The sequence below is a fragment of the Pristiophorus japonicus genome, chromosome 4 (genome assembly GCF_044704955.1).
Source record: "Pristiophorus japonicus isolate sPriJap1 chromosome 4, sPriJap1.hap1, whole genome shotgun sequence".
NCBI lineage: Eukaryota > Metazoa > Chordata > Chondrichthyes > Pristiophoridae > Pristiophorus > Pristiophorus japonicus.
The window spans coordinates 275830908-275848645 of NC_091980.1; the positions used below are offsets into that span (position 1 = coordinate 275830908).

A 17738-nucleotide genomic window follows, 5' to 3' on the forward strand; every position below is an offset into this window, starting at 1 on the left:
GTGAGAACTGTAGGCACAAGTCCCTGCTGCATCACTCTATAGTGTGCTGTTGGTATACCAATGATTAAGCTTCTTTCTTGACAAAGACTATAAAGTCATTGCGTAGTGTCAATGTCCATGAGATGCAGTATTTTACCAGTAAAAATAAACTGGTGCTGCTACATTTATAATGAGCTAACTTCACTGGAATATTTTATCGAACAAACTTACTTTTCCAATAATGTGCTGTTATTATTCACCAGTGAAACATGAATACAATACTTAACATGTTAAAGTCTATAATGCAAACCAAATATGAAATGTTTATTTTTATATTGCATTTGTAAAATTAAAAGATAAATCTCAAAGATGTATTCATAGTGTAGATTAGGCTGTTGTCTTTGTGCCAGGAATTAAGGTTCTAAATGCAGAGTCTTCATTTTACAGAATTTATTATCGAAAACGGTATTCAGAGATAACATACACGGTGATGTGAAGGCTGCAGGAGACCTCGCGTTACAATTGCTGAGTTCAGTCACAGGGTGATTAGACCTTCGGGTCTTCCTTAACTGCCTTACAATAATCTCACTTTTTATCCTCAGCTAAAATGCCATTACATCACTTCCTCCATGACCTTTACTCTTGGTTTTACACTAACTTACATGAGCTCAGCATTCCAGAGAATGGGGCCCATTACAAAAGCTATCCTTACAAATACAGAAGAGGTACACATATAGGGCCTGAAATGCACCACTGTAAGGATAGCTTTTTAGCAAGTTTTTTTTTGAGCTAAATAAATTTAAGAACATTTTGCTAGTTTTGTCAGTGGTGTAACGCCGTCCTTAAGAAATAAGGGCCGATTTGTTTGAGAACCGTTTTTGTGACATCACTCAGGGTCAAACCCAATAATAACGCCGTTTTTGTGGGTTTCCCCAATAAGGATATTTTTAAGGACAGTGCTAAATACCACTTTTAAAAGCTTGCCTTACCTGGTTGAGTCCGATCGGAATCGCCGATAACGGTGTCATCTTGGGAAACGGAGCTAAAAGTTAAAGCTTTGGGAGGGAACAAAACCTATATTTTATATAAAAATTACTAAAAATATTCACATTTCCTACAAATGTATATCCAGCAGTCAGTAAATCGTGACCTGTATCTGATTATTAATTGATCCGTCGGTCAACCATTATAACTGCTGGAGCAAATTAATTCAAAAGGTATAACCAATATAAAAAGGTCATTTAGAAATAGTAAAACACAATTGAAAGTTTCAGAGACAGGAGGTGAACAGTTTGGTAGTGGCTGAAATCTTTGCCATCCATAATCGGTTCAGTGGGAATCCTTCCAACTTGGGGTTTTGTGAACAAATCCCTCCAGTTTAATTCAGGCTACTATAGCTTGTCATTAGTTTAAGGAGCTGGGGCGAAATGCAAACAGAAAATGCAATTTAAGGATATGTTAAGATTGCCGAGAGCCCCATCTTTTTGTGAACAAACTCGCTGAGTTACAATTGTGCCTCACGTTTCGTTGAACAACGTTACCCTGGAAACCTAAATGATTCGAGTGTTGGGTATGCATAGAATGGCCGTTATTTTTAAGTCAAAAAAATTTCTCTACGCCCTTAAAAACGGAGGCATTTTAAGGCTATGCCAAAATGTAAAAAAACTTTTGGCAAAACTTTGGCCTTTTTTGGTGCTATTTCGTCATTAAAAATCGTTCATTATTCGCAAATAGCGCCAAAAAACAATGCTATTCTTAAATGTGGAATTTCTAGCCAGTCACCAAACAGATTGACATATCTATTAGAAGATCAAAACTACACAAGGCCATCTTGTATGAGAACAGTTGGTACAGCCTTGGAGATTCAAGCTGATTCATTGATATTCTACAGACATTGAATATTTCAACAGATTCTGCCAAAACTGTCTTTTAAAATGGAGTGCTGAACATAAAATGGGTTGGAAAAACGCTCGCCACTCATTGGGCTTACAGCCGCCCACAGATCTTTTGCGAGCTTTTGAGCAATTTACAGTATTTAGAGATTCTTTTCAGTGTGGTGCCGTCTACAGGGGACCTGTGGTATCTGTGAGCAGGGAAAGTTACAGGAGCTGAAAGTCAGCCTCCCGATAAGGCCATTAGCTGCTGGAAAGTGGCGGCCATGGGGCACTGCGGAATGGCCGCTGACTTGCAGCGGAATGGCCGTCATTCGCAAAATTCAATGCGGGGCTTTTTGCTGCGATGTGGAGATCTGCCCCACTCCCCCCACTTCTGCCCCGCTCCTGCATATGCGTCATTAAAGACGTCATCAGTACGCGCACCACAACAGAGCCATTCGGGAGGGAAATTCACCTCCAAAAGTCTTCTGGCCACAGGTCGGTGCCCCCGACAGCTTTTTGTGTCGGTCCACTCCTTGTTGATCGGCGGCATGGCCGTACTTAAAGGGGAGGTGGCGATGCCTTTTTATTTTTTCTGTCGGCTGACTGCCAGGTCGGCCCAACAATTATGCCCCCAGGTTTGGCCGGACCGCCAACAGGCAGCCTAGCACCCCCTCTTGGGTGCCAGGCCATTGCCCCGGCCGAATCGCTCCATGGTGGCCCAGTGAACCTAACTTAAAAACATGCAGAGCTCACAGCAGTTCTCCCCTTTAACTGAAGGGGAGAGACGTTGTGACACGTCAGCGCAATGATGTCACCAGCTTGACGCTGATGACTGACAGCGGCGGAGACTCTGTCCCGCCTCCACTTCCGCCCCGCTAGTGACGATCAATCCATTATGACCGATGTCCAACCTGCTCGAAAAAAAAATTACAAAGAGCTGAATTTCACAGGATGGGCCGCCGGATCCATTGCAGTGGCCAAAAAACAACAAAAACAGAAGGTGCGACTCATTTCCGGTGGGGGTGAATTTCGGCCCCACAGTGTGTCTCCTCAACCATTCAGATTGAAGAATCCTCACTGAGCCACGCATATCTAAACTAGGGAGTACAAATGAGAATATTTAATTCAATGTAACATGATTATACAGAAAACAAAATAAAGAGAGGGAAAGAAAGATGGGATTAAGAATGAGACATAAGAAACAGAAAGTTAAAAAAAGTTATTTAATTTAGAACAAAATTTCCAACAATAATTAAATTCTGAAGGAATGAAAAACCACACTTGTAAAAGTACATTTTCATGGTTAGAGAGGTTGTTTGGCAGCAATGCAGACTTATCACGCCGTTAAAAATTCACTTACACCTGAATGTACCAGCTCTAACTTTTCCTGGCATGTTTAGTAGGTATCTAGTGAGCAAGTATTGCAACTTCACGACCTTCATGCATTATAATGCCGAATCGACTGGCGAGATACCAGTGCAGCGGGAAATTGGATAGCACCGATTTTCGTGTTTAACTGTGCATGTGCGTACCCCAACAGTTGTTATCCAATTTCCTCCTTAATAGTAGTGAGCACAGTCTGCCTCGCTATTATTCTGACCACAAATTCAGGGCCATAGGGTGTTGTGAGAATGATTCTATTAATAATTATTTAAAATTGGATTGTTATACATTATAATCTTATTTATAATAAAGAACTTAGTAAATCAATTCCACTGACCTTATTCTTAATAGAAACATAGTGCTCCATAATGTTTTCAAGAAGGTTAATTATCAGAATAAATGAAAACATCAAGAATGGTGTTTACAAAGCTAGGCACAGGAAATTATTGCCACAATCCTCATTCGTGTTCTGCACCTGCCCACAGCATGTTTATTACAGCTCCCTTCGAATGGGGTTCGTTGTGGACACTACTTGTAATGTTATATGTTCATTGTTTCCATTTCTTGCTATTTAGTTTTTCACAATTTGCGATGTTTACATTAGAAATATTTCTGGTTGCACTAAATCTTAACTTCCATTTGCATTTACTATTTTTCTTTCATTAAAAATAAAGTAAAATTGAAGTACAATGAGGTGCCATGAACAATGCGGAGTATTGTTGTTTCATCCATGATAGGGCAGCTTCAGTGTTATTTAACAAATAGAAAGAATGCTTCTTCTTTATTGCTGTTGAAGTAAGTAAAATAATTATTTTATTTTATTTAAATATTTAAAATTTATATATTAAAAATTTGGATAAATTAAATATATAAATTATATATATTATTTAAAATTGTCATCATACTCTTTCTGAACATTTTTCATTTAATCAGCTCACAATAAATATATAGCAATTAATTGTATAGTTTTAGAATTATAAGGTACTTTTTCATCCATAATTTCAGAAATAAATTTTCCTGTAAACTTCACATCTTTATGTAAGTATTGATAAATAGCACATTATATAAAATAACAGATGCCAGAGACTGAGTCTAATGTCATATTACTTGAATAATGACATAATATGAACTCATTGATTAGATTGTAGTCCTTAACTCACTCTAAAATGTCAATTAATCCATGTTTGAAAGCTCAAAGGTCTGTCATTTATTTGTTTGATTCTGTTCTGCTAATTCAGCCTTTTCTGTTTCCTCAGATTCAGTAGGGAGGGGAGTAAAGCTAGAAAGAAAAATAAAGAAAATGAGTTTGAAGGAGAGAGTAAACAAGCAGGAAAAAAGGGTAAAAAAAATAAATTTAAAGGCTCTTTGTCTAAATGCACATAGCATTCGTAACAAAATACATGAGTTGATGGCACAGATAAAAATCAGTATGATCTGATAGTCATTGCAGAGACATGATTGCAAGGTGACCAGGACTGGGAACTAAATATTCAGGGGCACTTGACAATCCAGAAGGACAGACAGACAGGAAAAGGAGGTGGGGTAGCTCTATTGATAAAGGATGGAATCACTGCAATAGTGAGAAATGATATTGGCTGAAATGATCAGGATGTTGAAACAGTTTTGGTGGAGAAAAGGAATAATAAGGGGAAATAAATCACTGGTGGGCGTAGTCTATCATCAGCATCATAGGCAGTCCCTCGAATCGAGGATGACTTGCTTTCACGTCAAAAATTTCACAGGTGTTTCAATGAAGGACCTAAAATTCCAGGTCCCAAACTAAATCTTGAAGGGTGGAAGATGCCTGTGCGTGGATTTTTTTAACGTGTGGTGACCGTTGCACACCAGCCACCACACGGACTTGACAGAGCTAGGTCTTGGTCCAGCAGCAAGGATTAACCAAGATGACTGGAGACCAGCTCCACTGCACGGACCTAGTGGGCACACATATCGCAGTGTGGGCTGGCCCACGCTTTTATCGACACCAACACCTTGGCTGCCCATGCTTTAAGCATTGCACCACCACACCTATGTCACAAATATGCAGTCTCCAGAGAATACAACTGCTACACCAGCAAAGACATGTCGATCCAGGCCGACTTGAAGAAGCCATTACCAAACTGTCTCAAATCTAGAAGGCCATTTTGGACTGTTGCCAAAGCCCTTCAGCGATCTCCCTTCAATCTTGATGACCGATAGCAAAATACTAGGAAGAACTGTGACATACGGAATAGATTCCTTATAAGAGGACCCCACAATACAACCTGAAGGATCAAACCTTCCTCGTAAACAGTGGACAATCATCAACTGCCTCAGAACCGGTCATGGTAGATGCTGCCACCTTCTCCATAGATGGAAGATTAAAGCATCTCCATCATGTGACTGTGGAGCTCCTAAACAGACCTTGGAGCACATCATTGAGCACTGCCCTCAGAGGAAATTCGCATGCAGCCTACAAGATATCCACGCTGTTACACGCTTTGGCCTGGATATCTGACTTAGATATTGACATTTGATTTGCTTAGAAGAAGGAGAATGGAAGACTACTTTCAACAACAACTTGCATTTCTATAGCACCTTTAACATGGCAAAATGCCACAAGGCTCTTCACTTGAGTGTTAGAACAAAATATGACAGAAGGAGATATTAGGATATTAAGTCAGATGATCAAAGCTTGGTCAAAGAGTTCGATTTTAAGGAGCGTCCTAAAGGAGAGAGACGTAGAGAGGTTTAGGGATGAAATTTCAGGGTTTAGGGCCTAGGCAGCTAAAGGCATGGTTGTCAATGGTGAAGCGATTAAAATCGGGGATGCTCAAGAGGCCAACATTGGAGGAGCGTTGAGATCTCAAAGACTTGTAGGGTTGGAGATGGTTACAGTGATAGGGAGGGGCGAGGCCATGGAGGGATTTGAATAGCCTATAGGCCCCCTAACAGTAGCAACTCTGTAGTTCAGAGTATAAACCAGGAAATACTGGGGGCTTGTGAAAAGGAAAAGCAATAATCATGGGTGATTTTAACCTCCATATTGATTGGACAAATCAAATTGGTCTGGGTAGCCTTGAGGAAGAGTTCATAGAGTGCTTAAGGGACGGGTTCCTTGAGCAGTTTGTAACAGAACCAACCAGGGGGCAGGCTATCTTAGATCTGGTCCTGTATAATGAGACAGGATTAATAAATAATCTCCTAGTAAAGGATCCCCTTGGAATGAGTGTAACATGGTTGAATTTCAAATTCAGATGGAGGGTGAGAAAGTTGGATCTCAAACCAGCGTACTAAGCTTAAATAAAGGAGACTACAAAAATAGATTAAAGTGTAGGACGGTTGATGAACAATGGCGTACATTTGAGGATATATTTCACAACTCTCAAGAAAAATATATTCCAGTGAGGTGAAAGGGTGTAAAAGAAAAGATAGCCATCCGTGGCTAACTAAAGAAATAAAGGACGGTATCCAATTAAAAGCAAGGCCATACAAAGTGGCCAAAACTAGTGGGAGGACAGAAGATTGGGAAACTTTTAAAAGCTAGCAAAGAATGACTAAAAAAATTATTAAGAAAGGAAAGATAGACTATGAAAGTAAACCAGCACAAAATATAAAACCATATAGCAAGAGTTTCTAAAGGTATATAAAAAGGAAAAGAGTGGCTAAAGTGAATGTTGGTCCCTTGGAGGATGAGACCGGTAAATTAGTAATGGGGAGCATGGAGATGGCAGAAACTCTGAACAAATATTTTGTATCAGTCTTTACGGTAAAGAACACTAAAAATATCCCAACAGTGGATATTCAAGGGGTTATAGGGAGGGAGGAACTTAACACAATCACAATCACCAAGGAGGTGCTACTCAGTAAGATAATGGGACTAAAGGCAGATAAATCCCCTTGACCTGATGGCTTGCATCCTAGGGTCTTAAGAGAAGTAGCAGCAGGGATTGTGGATGCATTGGTTGTGATTTACCAAAATTCCCTGGATTCTGGGGAGGTCCCAGCAGATTGGAAAACTGCAAATGTAATGCCCCTATTTAAAAAAGGAGGCAAACAAAAATCAGGAAACTGCAGACCAGTTAGCCAAACCAAAATGTTGGAGTCCATTATTAAAGAAGCAGTAGCAGGACATTTGGAAAAACATAATTCAGTCAGGCAGAGTCAACATGGATTGATGAAAGGGAAGTCATGTTTGACAAATTTGCAAGAAATCTTTGAGGATGTAACGAACAGGGTGGATAAAGGGGAACCAGTGGATGTGATGTATTTGAACTTCCAGAAGGCATTTGACAAGGTGCCACATAAAAGGTTACTGCACAAGATAAAAGTTCACGGGGTTGGGGGTAATATATTAGCATGGATAGAGGATTGGCTAACTAACAGAAAACAGAGAGTCGGGATAAATCTTTCATTCTCAGGTTGGCAATCAGTAACTAGTGGGGTGCTGCAGGGATCAGTGCTGGGACCCCAACTATTTACAATCTATATTGATGACTTGGAAGAAGGGACTGAGTGTAACGTAGCCAAGTTTGCTGATGATACAAAGGTGGTAGGAAAAGCAATGTGTGAGGAGGACACAAAAAATCTGCAAAAGGACATAGACAGGCTAAGTGAGTGGGCAAAAATTTGGCAGATGGAGTATAATGTTGGAAAGTGTGAGGTTGTGCACTTTGGCAGAAAAAAAATCAAAGCGCAAGTTATTATTTAAATGGAGAAAAATTGCAAAGTGCTGCAGTACCTGGGGGTACTTGTGCATGAAACACAAAAGGATAGTATGCAGGTACAGCAAGTGATCAGGAAGGCCAATGGAATCTTGGCCTTTATTGCCAAGGGGATGGAGTATAAAAGCAGGGAAGTCTTGCTAGCTACAGTTATACAGGGTATTGGTGAGGCCACACCTGGAATACTGAGTACAGTTTTGGTTTCGATATTTAAGAAAGGATTTACTTGCTCTGGAGGTAGTTCAGAGAAGGTTCACTAGGTTGATTCTGGAGATGAGAGGGTTGACTTATGAGGAAAGGTTGAGTAGGTTGGGCCTCTACTCATTGGAATTGAGAAGATTGAGAGGCGATCTTATCGAAACGTGTAAGATTATGAGGGGGCTTGACAAGGTGGATGCAGAGAGGATGTTTCCACTGATAGTGGAGACTAAAACAAGGGGCATAATCTTAGAATAAGGGGCCGCCTATTTAAAACTGAGATGATGAGGAATTTCTTCTCTCAGCAGGTTGTAAATCTGTGAAATTGGCTGCCTCAGAGAGCTGTGGAAGCTGGGTCATTGAATTAATTTAAGACAGAGATAGACAGTTTCTTAAACGATAAGGGAATAAGGGGTTATGGAGAGCGGGCAGGGAAGTGGACCTTTGTCCATGATCGGATCAGCCATGATGGTATTAAATGGTGGAGCAGGCTCGAGGTGCCATATGGCCTACTCCTGCTCCATTTTTCTTATGTTCTTATGTTCTCAGTGATGTAAACCTGGTTTGATACCTGGTTTGTGTTAACTTAGTTGATCTTAACATCATCTTGGAATATTCTTTTACTTTAAAGGTTCTTTATAAATGCAGTGGTTCTTGTTGTCGCTGGGACAACAGTAGGGTCACTCTAATTGGTCTGAGCATCTCCAACCACTCTTTCCTCTCCAAGGTCCTTGAACGTGTTGTCGCCTCCCAAATCCGTGCCCATCTTTCCCGCAATTCCATCTTTGAATCTCTTCAATCTGGTTTCTGCCCCTGCCACAGTACTGAAACGACTCTCATCAAAGTCACAAACATCCTTTGTGACTGTGGCAAAGGCAAACTTTCCCTCCTCATCCTTCTTGACTTGGCTGCAGCTTTTAACACGATTGACCACTCTCCTTCTCCAATGCCTCTCCACCGTCATCCAGCTGGGTGGGACTGCACTCACCTGATTCCATTCTTATCTAATCGTAGCCAGAGAATCAACTGCAATGGCTTCTCTGGTGTCCCCCAAGGATCTATCCTAAGCCCCCTCCTTTTTCTAATCTACATGTTGCCCCTTGGCGACATCATCCGAAAGCACAGCGCCAGTTTCCACATGTATGGTGATGACACCTAGCTCTACCTCACTACCACTTCTCTCGACCCCTCCACGGTCTCTAAATTGTCAGACTGCTTGTCCGACATCCAGTTCTAGATGAGCAGAAATTTTCTCCAATTGAATATTGGGAAGACCAAAGCCATTGTTTTCGGTCCTCCTTTCCCTAGCCACTGACTCCATCCGTCCCCCCAACTTCTGTCTGAGGCTGAACCAGACTGTTCGCAACATTGATGTCATATTTGACCCTGAAATGAGCTTTCGACTATCAGCAGCATAACTAAGGCCGCCGATTTTCACCTCTGTAACATTGCCTATCTCCATCCTTGCCTCAGCTCATCCGTTGCTGAAGCCCTCATCCGTGCCTTTGTTACCTCTAGACTTGACTATTCCAATGCACTCCTGGATGGCCTCCCACATTCTACCCTATGTAAATTACAGGTGATTCAAAACTCAGCTGCCTGTGTCCTACCTCGCACCATGTCCCACTCACCCATCACCACTGTATTCGCTGACCTACATTGGTTGCTGGTTAAGCAACGCTGCGATTTCAAAATTCTTATCCTCATTTTGAAACCCCTCCATGGCCTTGCCCTTCCCTATCTCTGTAATCTCCTCCAGCTCCACAACCCCCCGAGATATCTGCGCTCCTTAAATTCTGCCCTCTTCAGCATCCCTGATTATAATCGCTCAACCATTGGTGCCTTCTGTGACCTAGGCCTTAAGTTCTGGAATTCCATGCATAAACCTGTCTAGCTCTCTTTCCTCCTTCAAGATGCTCCTTAAAACCTACCTCTTTGGCCAAACTTTTGGTCACCTGCGCTAATTTCTCCTTATGTGGCTCGGTGTCAAACCTTTTATCTCAAAATACGCCTGTGAAACGCCTTGGGACATTTTACTACATTAAAGGCGCTAAATAAATACAAGTTGTCGTTGAGTACCTCTGCATAAGGGAAGAAAATTGGGCAGAGTTTCACTTCTGATCTCGATTCAGCAGCCAAACATATGCAGTGTATGCTGTTTTAAGACACCTGAGTGGATGGAAACAGTCTGTGCCCGCATGCATTAAGACCTGGACAGCATTCAGGCTTGGGCTGATAAGTGGCAAATAACATTCGCACCACACAAGTGACAGGCAATGATCCTCTCCATCAAGAGAGAGTCTAACCACCATCCCTTGACATTCAATGGCATTACCATCACCAAATCCCCCACCATCAATATCCTGGGAGTCCCCATTGACCAGAAATTTAACTGGACCAGCCACATAAATACTCACCCGGCGTGGCAGCCCCAACCTGCGAGAGACCATCAGTGGCAGGTCGGGGCCATAAAAGGAGCGGCGGGCGGCGGCCATGGGCAGCGTGGCGGCATACAGCGCGAGCTGGTGCAGGAGGGCGACGGCAGCAAAGAGGGACGTCAGCAAGGTCCAGGTCGGTGATTGGAGCATGGGCAGGTACAGCAGGAGCGGGAAGGTTGGGGCGAAGGAGCGACGAGAGATTGTAGAGGGACGTTATCGGGGCCCAGGAGAGGCGCAAGTTCGGGGCCAGACGAGCCCAGGGCCCAGGGGAGCACGGGCCAGCCCACACTGGGACATGTGTTCGCACTAGGTCCGTGCAGCAGAACTGGTCTCCAGTCGTCCTGGTTAACCTTTGCCACTGGAACAAGACCAAGCTCTGTCAAGTCCGTGTGGTGGCTGGTGTGCAACGGCCACCATACGTTAAAAAAAATCCATGCACAGGCATCTTCCATCCTTCAACATGTAATTCAGGACCTGGAATATTAGGTCCTTCATTGAAACACCTGTGAACTCATCCTTTTTTGGTGTGGAAGCAAGTCTTCCTCGATACGAGGGACCGCCTATGATGATGATGGGTAGCTACAAGAGCAGGAAAGGTTGGGTATTCTATGGCGAGTGTCTCACCTCCTGCCTCCCCTAAGTCTTTCCACCATCTACAAGGGATAAGTTAGGAGTGTGATGGAATACTTTCCACTTGCCTGGATGAGTGCAGCTCCAACAACACTAAAGAAGCTTGACACCATGACATGGCAGCCAGCTTGATCAGTACCCCATCACCCACCTTAAAAAACATGCCAGACTGAGTTGTTATGATTTCGAATACACAGCCTGAAAGGACAATGGAAGCAGATTTAATAGTATCATTCAAAGGAGAATTGGATACATTTCTTGAAGGGAAAACATTTACAGGGCTATGGGAGAAAAGCAGGAGAGTGGGATTAATTGGATAGTTCTACCAAAGAGCTGTCACAGGCACAAGTTACCGAACAGCCTCTTTCTGTGTTGAGATGAGGAGAAACTTCTTCACTCAGAGAATTGTGAACCTGTGGCATTCTCTACGACAGAAAGTTATTGAGGCCAGTTCGTTAGATATATTCAAAAGGGAGTTAGATGTGGCCCTTACGGCTAAAGGGATCAAGGGGTATGGAGAGAAAGCAGGAATGGGGTACTGAAGTTGCATGATCAGCCATGATCATATTGAATGGAAGTGCAGGCTCGAAGGGCCGAATGGCCTACTCCTGCACCTATTTTCTATGTTTCTATGTATCATTCTATGATCCTTCAGAGCAGTACTGAGGGACTAATGCTTTGTTTCAGGTGCTGCTTTTTGGATGAGAGGTTAAACAGAGGTCCTTTCTGACTGCCAAACTGGATGCAAAAGATCCCTTGGAACTATTCAAAGAGTGTGGGAGTTCTCAGATGCCTGGCCAACTTGTATCCCTCAATCAACACCACCAAAAAACAGATTAACTAGTCATTCCTCTAATAATCGTTTGTGGGAATTGCGTAAATTACCATGGTAAATCATTTGAGATACTCTGAAGATGTGAAGGACGTTATATAAATACATGTTCGAGAACTGGTGGACATCGTTATTGAACTAGGGGGCATCGTGTCAGGATAAGGGGTCGGCAATTTGAAACTCAGTTGAGGAGGAATTTCTTCACTCAGACGGTTGTGAATCTTTTCAATTCTCTACCCAAAAGGGTTGTGGATGCTGAGTGATTGCGTATATTCAAGTCTGAGATAGATTTTTGGACTCTAGGGGAATCAAAGGATATGGAGATCGGGCGGAAAAGTGGAGTTGAGGTCGAAGATCAGCCATGATCTTATTGAATGGCAGAGCAAGCTTGAAGGGTCGTATGGCCTATTCCTGCTCCTAATTCTTATGTTCTTTCTTTGCTTTCTAAAAAACAATAATGTCGTAAAACGTCCCAAGGCACTTCACAGGAGTATTATAAGACAAAAAAAATTGACACTGAGCTACATAAGGAGAAATTAGGGCAGGCGACCAAAAGTTTGGTCAAAGAGATAGGTTTTAAGGAGCATCTTAAAGAAGGAAAGAGAGGTAGAGAGGTTTAGGCAGGGAATTCCAGAGCTTGGGGCCTAGGCAACAGAAGGCACAGCCACCAGTGGTTGAGCGATTATAATCAGGGATGCTCTCAAGAGGGCAGAATTCGAGGAGCACACATACCTCAGGGGATTGTGGGGTTAAAGGAGATGTATGGGCATGGAGAGATTTGAAAACAAGGATGAGAATTTTGAAGTCAAGGCGTTGCTTAACTGGGAGCCAATGTAGGTCAGCGAGCACAGGGGTGATGGGTGACACAACTCTACCCCCAGTCATCAAAATCCACGGCGTGGTCTTGGACAACGTGGACCACTTTCCATACCTCGGGAGCCTATTATCGTCAAGGGCAGACATTGACGATGAGATTCAACACTGTCTCCAGTGCGCCAGCGCAGCCTTCGGCCGCCTGAGGGAAAGAGTGTTTGAAGATCAGGACCTCAAACCCACAGGGCTGTAGTGATACCTGCCCTCCTATATGGCTCAGAGACATGGACCATATACAGCAGACACCACAAATCGCTGGAGAAATACCAGCAACGATGACTCTGCAAGATTCTGCAAATCCCCTGGGAGGACAGACGCACCAATGTTAGCATCCTTGACCAGGCCAACATCCCCAGCATCAAAGCACTGACCACATTCGATCAACTCCGCTGGGCTGGCCACATTGTTCGCATGCCTGACACAAGACTCCCAAAGCAAGTGCTCTACTCGGAACTACTACACGGCAGGCAGAGGAAACATTTCAAGGTGCGCAGAGGAAACATTTCAAGGACACCCTCAAATTCTCCTTGATAAAATGCAACAGCCCCACCAACACCTGGGAGTCCCTGGCCCAAGACCGCCCCAAGTGGAGGAAGTGCATCCGGGAGGGCGCTGAGCACTTCGAGTCTCATCGCCAAGAGCATGCAGAAATCAAGGGCAGGCAGTGGAAAGAGCATGCGGCAAATCTGTCCCACCCTCCCTTACCCTCAACGACTATCTGTCCCACCTGTGACAGAGACTGTAATTCCGGTATTGGACTGTTCAGTCACCTAAGAACTTATTTTTGGAGTGGAAGCAAGTCTTCCTCGATTTTGAGGGACTGCCTATGATGATGATGATGGGTGAACGGGACTTGGTGCGAGTTAGTACAGGGGCAGCCAAGTTTTGGATGACCTCAAGTTTACGTAGGGTAGAATGTGGGAGGCCGGCCAGGAGTGGGTTGGAATGGTGAAGTCTAGAGGTAGCAAAAGGCATGGATGAGGGTTTCAGCTGCGGATGAGCTGAAACACATCACATAACACTTTCCAAACAGATTTAACGAACGATTTAAATGAAAGTTGAACATAAATATTTTGCGTGTGTGTGGTGTCATTTCATTTAAATATCAAAAACACATCCAATACAATTGCCAACGAAATCCCACCATCAGTGAGAATGGTGATTGAAAACCTCGACCTCCCCATAACTAAATCCCATTCACAATAATCCAGCTCGTGCTACAGCCTTCCCTGTACATAGTAATATCCCATAGCATCGCAATCCTCCGCATCGTTTGCATGGATTTCTCCAATGTATCTGAGCATGATATGGGAGAAGTTTAAGGAGACGCTGCTGCTTCTGCCATTCAGTGTCCTGGACCAAACGCAGAGGCAGCCGAGCCCCAGATCGCGCGCATGCGCTGCAGTTAGCTCCAGGATCCGAGCTGCTGGAAGATGCTCTGTGGCGTATTTGATGTTTGTGACAAACGCCATTGAGAAAAAATGTCCACGAAAGCGGAGCAGTGTAAGTATGGAACTTGCACAGCGGTCGTAGAGCACCCGCAGAAAGTAAGGGGCGTTAGTAGGAGATGGTGCAATTGTGCAGCTTAAGCTGCCGCCTCCAGACGCTAAGGGGCCTGGCTAGATGTGGCTCAAATATAACGTAAAGCCTTTTTTTGTTTTAAAAAAATATATACACTATGCATTTAATAGCGACTATTTCAAAAATTATGTAGATTTAGTCCTGTTCTGCACGCGTATCGTGAAGTTAGAAAAAATAATTAGCACTGCAAGTCTTACCGTTACCACCCTCACCTGTTCTGGAACCGCTTTAGTTGCCAAGGTCAGCCAGCCCATTGCCAACAATGGGATGTAATGAGGGAAGCAGTATTAAGGTGGATGATTGTAAACGCTTTTAGTTGAATATAAATGTATTTTATTTTTCAAGCTTGACCCATAAACATGCCAGTTTTCCTACACATTAGTGATCACTGAAAGAGTTAAAGGAAAGAGAGAGAATGGAGGCAGATTATTAAAAGTAAGAAAATATATATACATACATGCAGACAGTTATTTAAGCATTCATGCAGGCAGTCCTCACTGTAGGGCTCTTGTTTTGCAGCTGCTGTAGGTCTAACTTGTTATTTTTGAAATTATATTATGGATCATCACTGTAGCGTGCATCTACAATAGTGTTCAGTATAGGTGACTTTTAAAAACCATGCTATAATTAAGATGCTGTGTATATGGCTTTCATAAATTATGCACTTGAAGGTAATCAGTTTGTTTTTATAAAAATGAATAGAAAAGATAAGATAGGAAGTGTATATTGTGATCGAAATCTCAAGTGAAGCAGACTGCACAACTTGTAAGTGCCAAAGTCACAAGTGTTTTATAATCAATGACACTGAAAGAGAGTTATCTTGTCACACTACTGACCATGACATGTTTTGTGCATGGCAGTTGTGCATTTTCAAGTGAAATAAATTCATCTAAATGAGTGATTTTACAACCAAAGAAACCTGAAACTGCTCTGTAACATTTCATTGTCTTTGCGATTAGAATTTCTTTTGAAATATGATTTTTATCTCCACACTTCATAAATGTTTAAAAAAATGATTCTTGAGATGTGGATAATGATATGTGACTTGGAGGGGAACTTGGGGATGATGGTGTTCCCATGCACCCACCACCCTTCTGGTGGAGATTGCAGGTTTGGGAGGCGCTTGTAGATAGGACACATTGCAGCTATGGTACACCGGTATTTGAGCACGTGGATGTTTAAGCTAGTGGATGAGGTGCTGATCAAGTGGACTGATTTGTCCTGGATAGTGTCGTGCTTCTTGAGTGCTGTTGGATCTGCACCCATCTAGGGCAAGTGAAGAACATTCCATCATACTCCTGACTTGTGCTTTGTAGATGATAGGTTGAGGGGTGTCAGGAGGTGAGCCAATCGATGCAGAATACCCTGCTTCTGACCACCACGTGCAGCTATGGCATATATGGTAGTTGGGTTTCGAGTTAATGGCAACCATGCCCTGCCCCCAAACCCAGGAAGTGGTGATGGAGCAATCGCCATTGGTAATGCCGTTGTGAAGGGGAGGTGGTTCTCTCTTGCTGGGGATGGTGTAAGTGGTTTGCTTGGGCGTACCGAAACACACCCACTACAAGTTCTGGATGATAGGAATTACTATGGACAGATCTGGTATGGGCAACGTTTTTCAGGCTCAACAGTATAGTGTTTAATAAAGTTCAACCGCACCACTAGTAAAACAGTACACAGTGTGTAATACAGTACAAAAGTACAACCCTGGCTTATCCAACAAGCCCCTGCCGTGTCAAGTTACCACGGCCTAACATAGAAATTACAAGTCACAAGTAAAGAACCTTCCCAGACTAAACCCCTATGGTTTGGCTAGGACATACAATGCCCCTTCACACAGCTAAGTGGTCTTAAGGATGGACAATGCTCACTCCGATTGCCCATGGACTTGCTTGCAGCTTTTTTCCGTATGACGTGGCTCCTGGTTCTGTATCGCCGATGCAGTGTTGCGGTCCATATTGGGGTGAAAAAGCAAGGTTCAGCTCTTCGTGATGTTCCGGCCCGTGGTGGAGTGCTCATTTCTTGGTGAGCAAAGTAGCAAGAGAGAGAGAAAGCTATCTAAAACGGCTCTCTGATATACTCCTCCAATACAAACTGCTGTCTGTGTTTTAATGGACTCACGGCATGGTTTCCAGGTTTCCAGGCTTCCTCCCAGGTCTGGATGAGTCATCCACTCGAGTCCTTTGTGGCCTCTTCCCGCCTTTCGGGGCCTGGCCTCCGTGGTAACAAAAGGTGCTTCAGGTTTGATGTCTTCTTGATATGTTTTAATGCCCTTAATGGTCGGTGATGGCTTTTGATCTCCAAATTGATCTAGTTAACTGGCTTATTTCCATACAGACAATGGGCCAGCCATCTCCTGCTATTCACCAGTTGGGAGTCAACTTCTCGGGACATTGTTTCTCCAAAGATACAGCAACCCCCCCCCCCCCCCCTTGATCGTTTGGGATTTTCTGTCCATCAGTTCAACTGGGCCACTCCCATCTTTACAGACAGGCTGTTAAAGCAGAGATTTGTCCTCGTATCCAATCTTTGTTATTAAAGTCTATGGGAACTGAGCTGAATGCTACAGTCCCTCCTTTGCTATTTCAATATCCCCACTGGAATATCAAGCACCTTCTTCGTCTTCTGCTGTGGAGATGCATTGTGGCTCCCAACCAAACCGTATATTACATTTTAACCCCCATGTTCTGTTCTTTATACAAACACTCACTTAAAACATATTTACAGTGAAAACTCCTGGTTGACTTTAACAGGGCCTCCCAACGACTTCGGAGTGCTTTACTTCGTTTTCTACAGGCCAGTCGCAACAAATAAAATACCATTAGACTTTGAACATTCACGAGAGCATGAGAAAATATATGAATCCACGGAGAGACCTCGGCATTCAAACCGATGTCCCACCAGGGCAGGGAGAGCATCCCTGTAATTTCCTCCCCTGTGTCCCGGTTCAGATGTTGGAGTGTATAAAAGTGTTTTTGCGATAGTTCGACTGTTTTTATTAGCTTTGTGAGATGTTCGGGCAGAGGAAGAATTTCGTACCTGAAGCGTGTTATGTACTGGTGCAAGTCCTGCACCCTGTCGTTCACCGTGAGGTGTACCGTGGTGGGCTCTGAAATGGGAATGATGTGCTTTTGCGCCACCTGTACCTCTGTGTGGGGTTTGAAGCAGAAAGTCGTATCAGTGACCGGGCACCAAGTGTCATTGTGTACCCAGTACTGGTCCACGCTTGTCATGACGCAGTACG

General features: G+C 43.4%; 1 protein-coding gene across 1 annotated transcript in view; it reads left to right on the forward strand.

Annotated features, from left to right (window-relative positions):
- Positions 1-14340: 14340 nt before the first annotated feature.
- Positions 14341-17738, forward strand: part of LOC139263437 (protein unc-79 homolog) — a 253255-nt gene continuing 249857 nt past the window's right edge. The window contains exon 1 of the mRNA XM_070879516.1: positions 14341-14416. Within this exon, the coding sequence (XP_070735617.1) occupies positions 14395-14416 (22 nt within the window). The 5' untranslated portion in view covers positions 14341-14394. The remainder of the gene's footprint in view (positions 14417-17738) is intronic.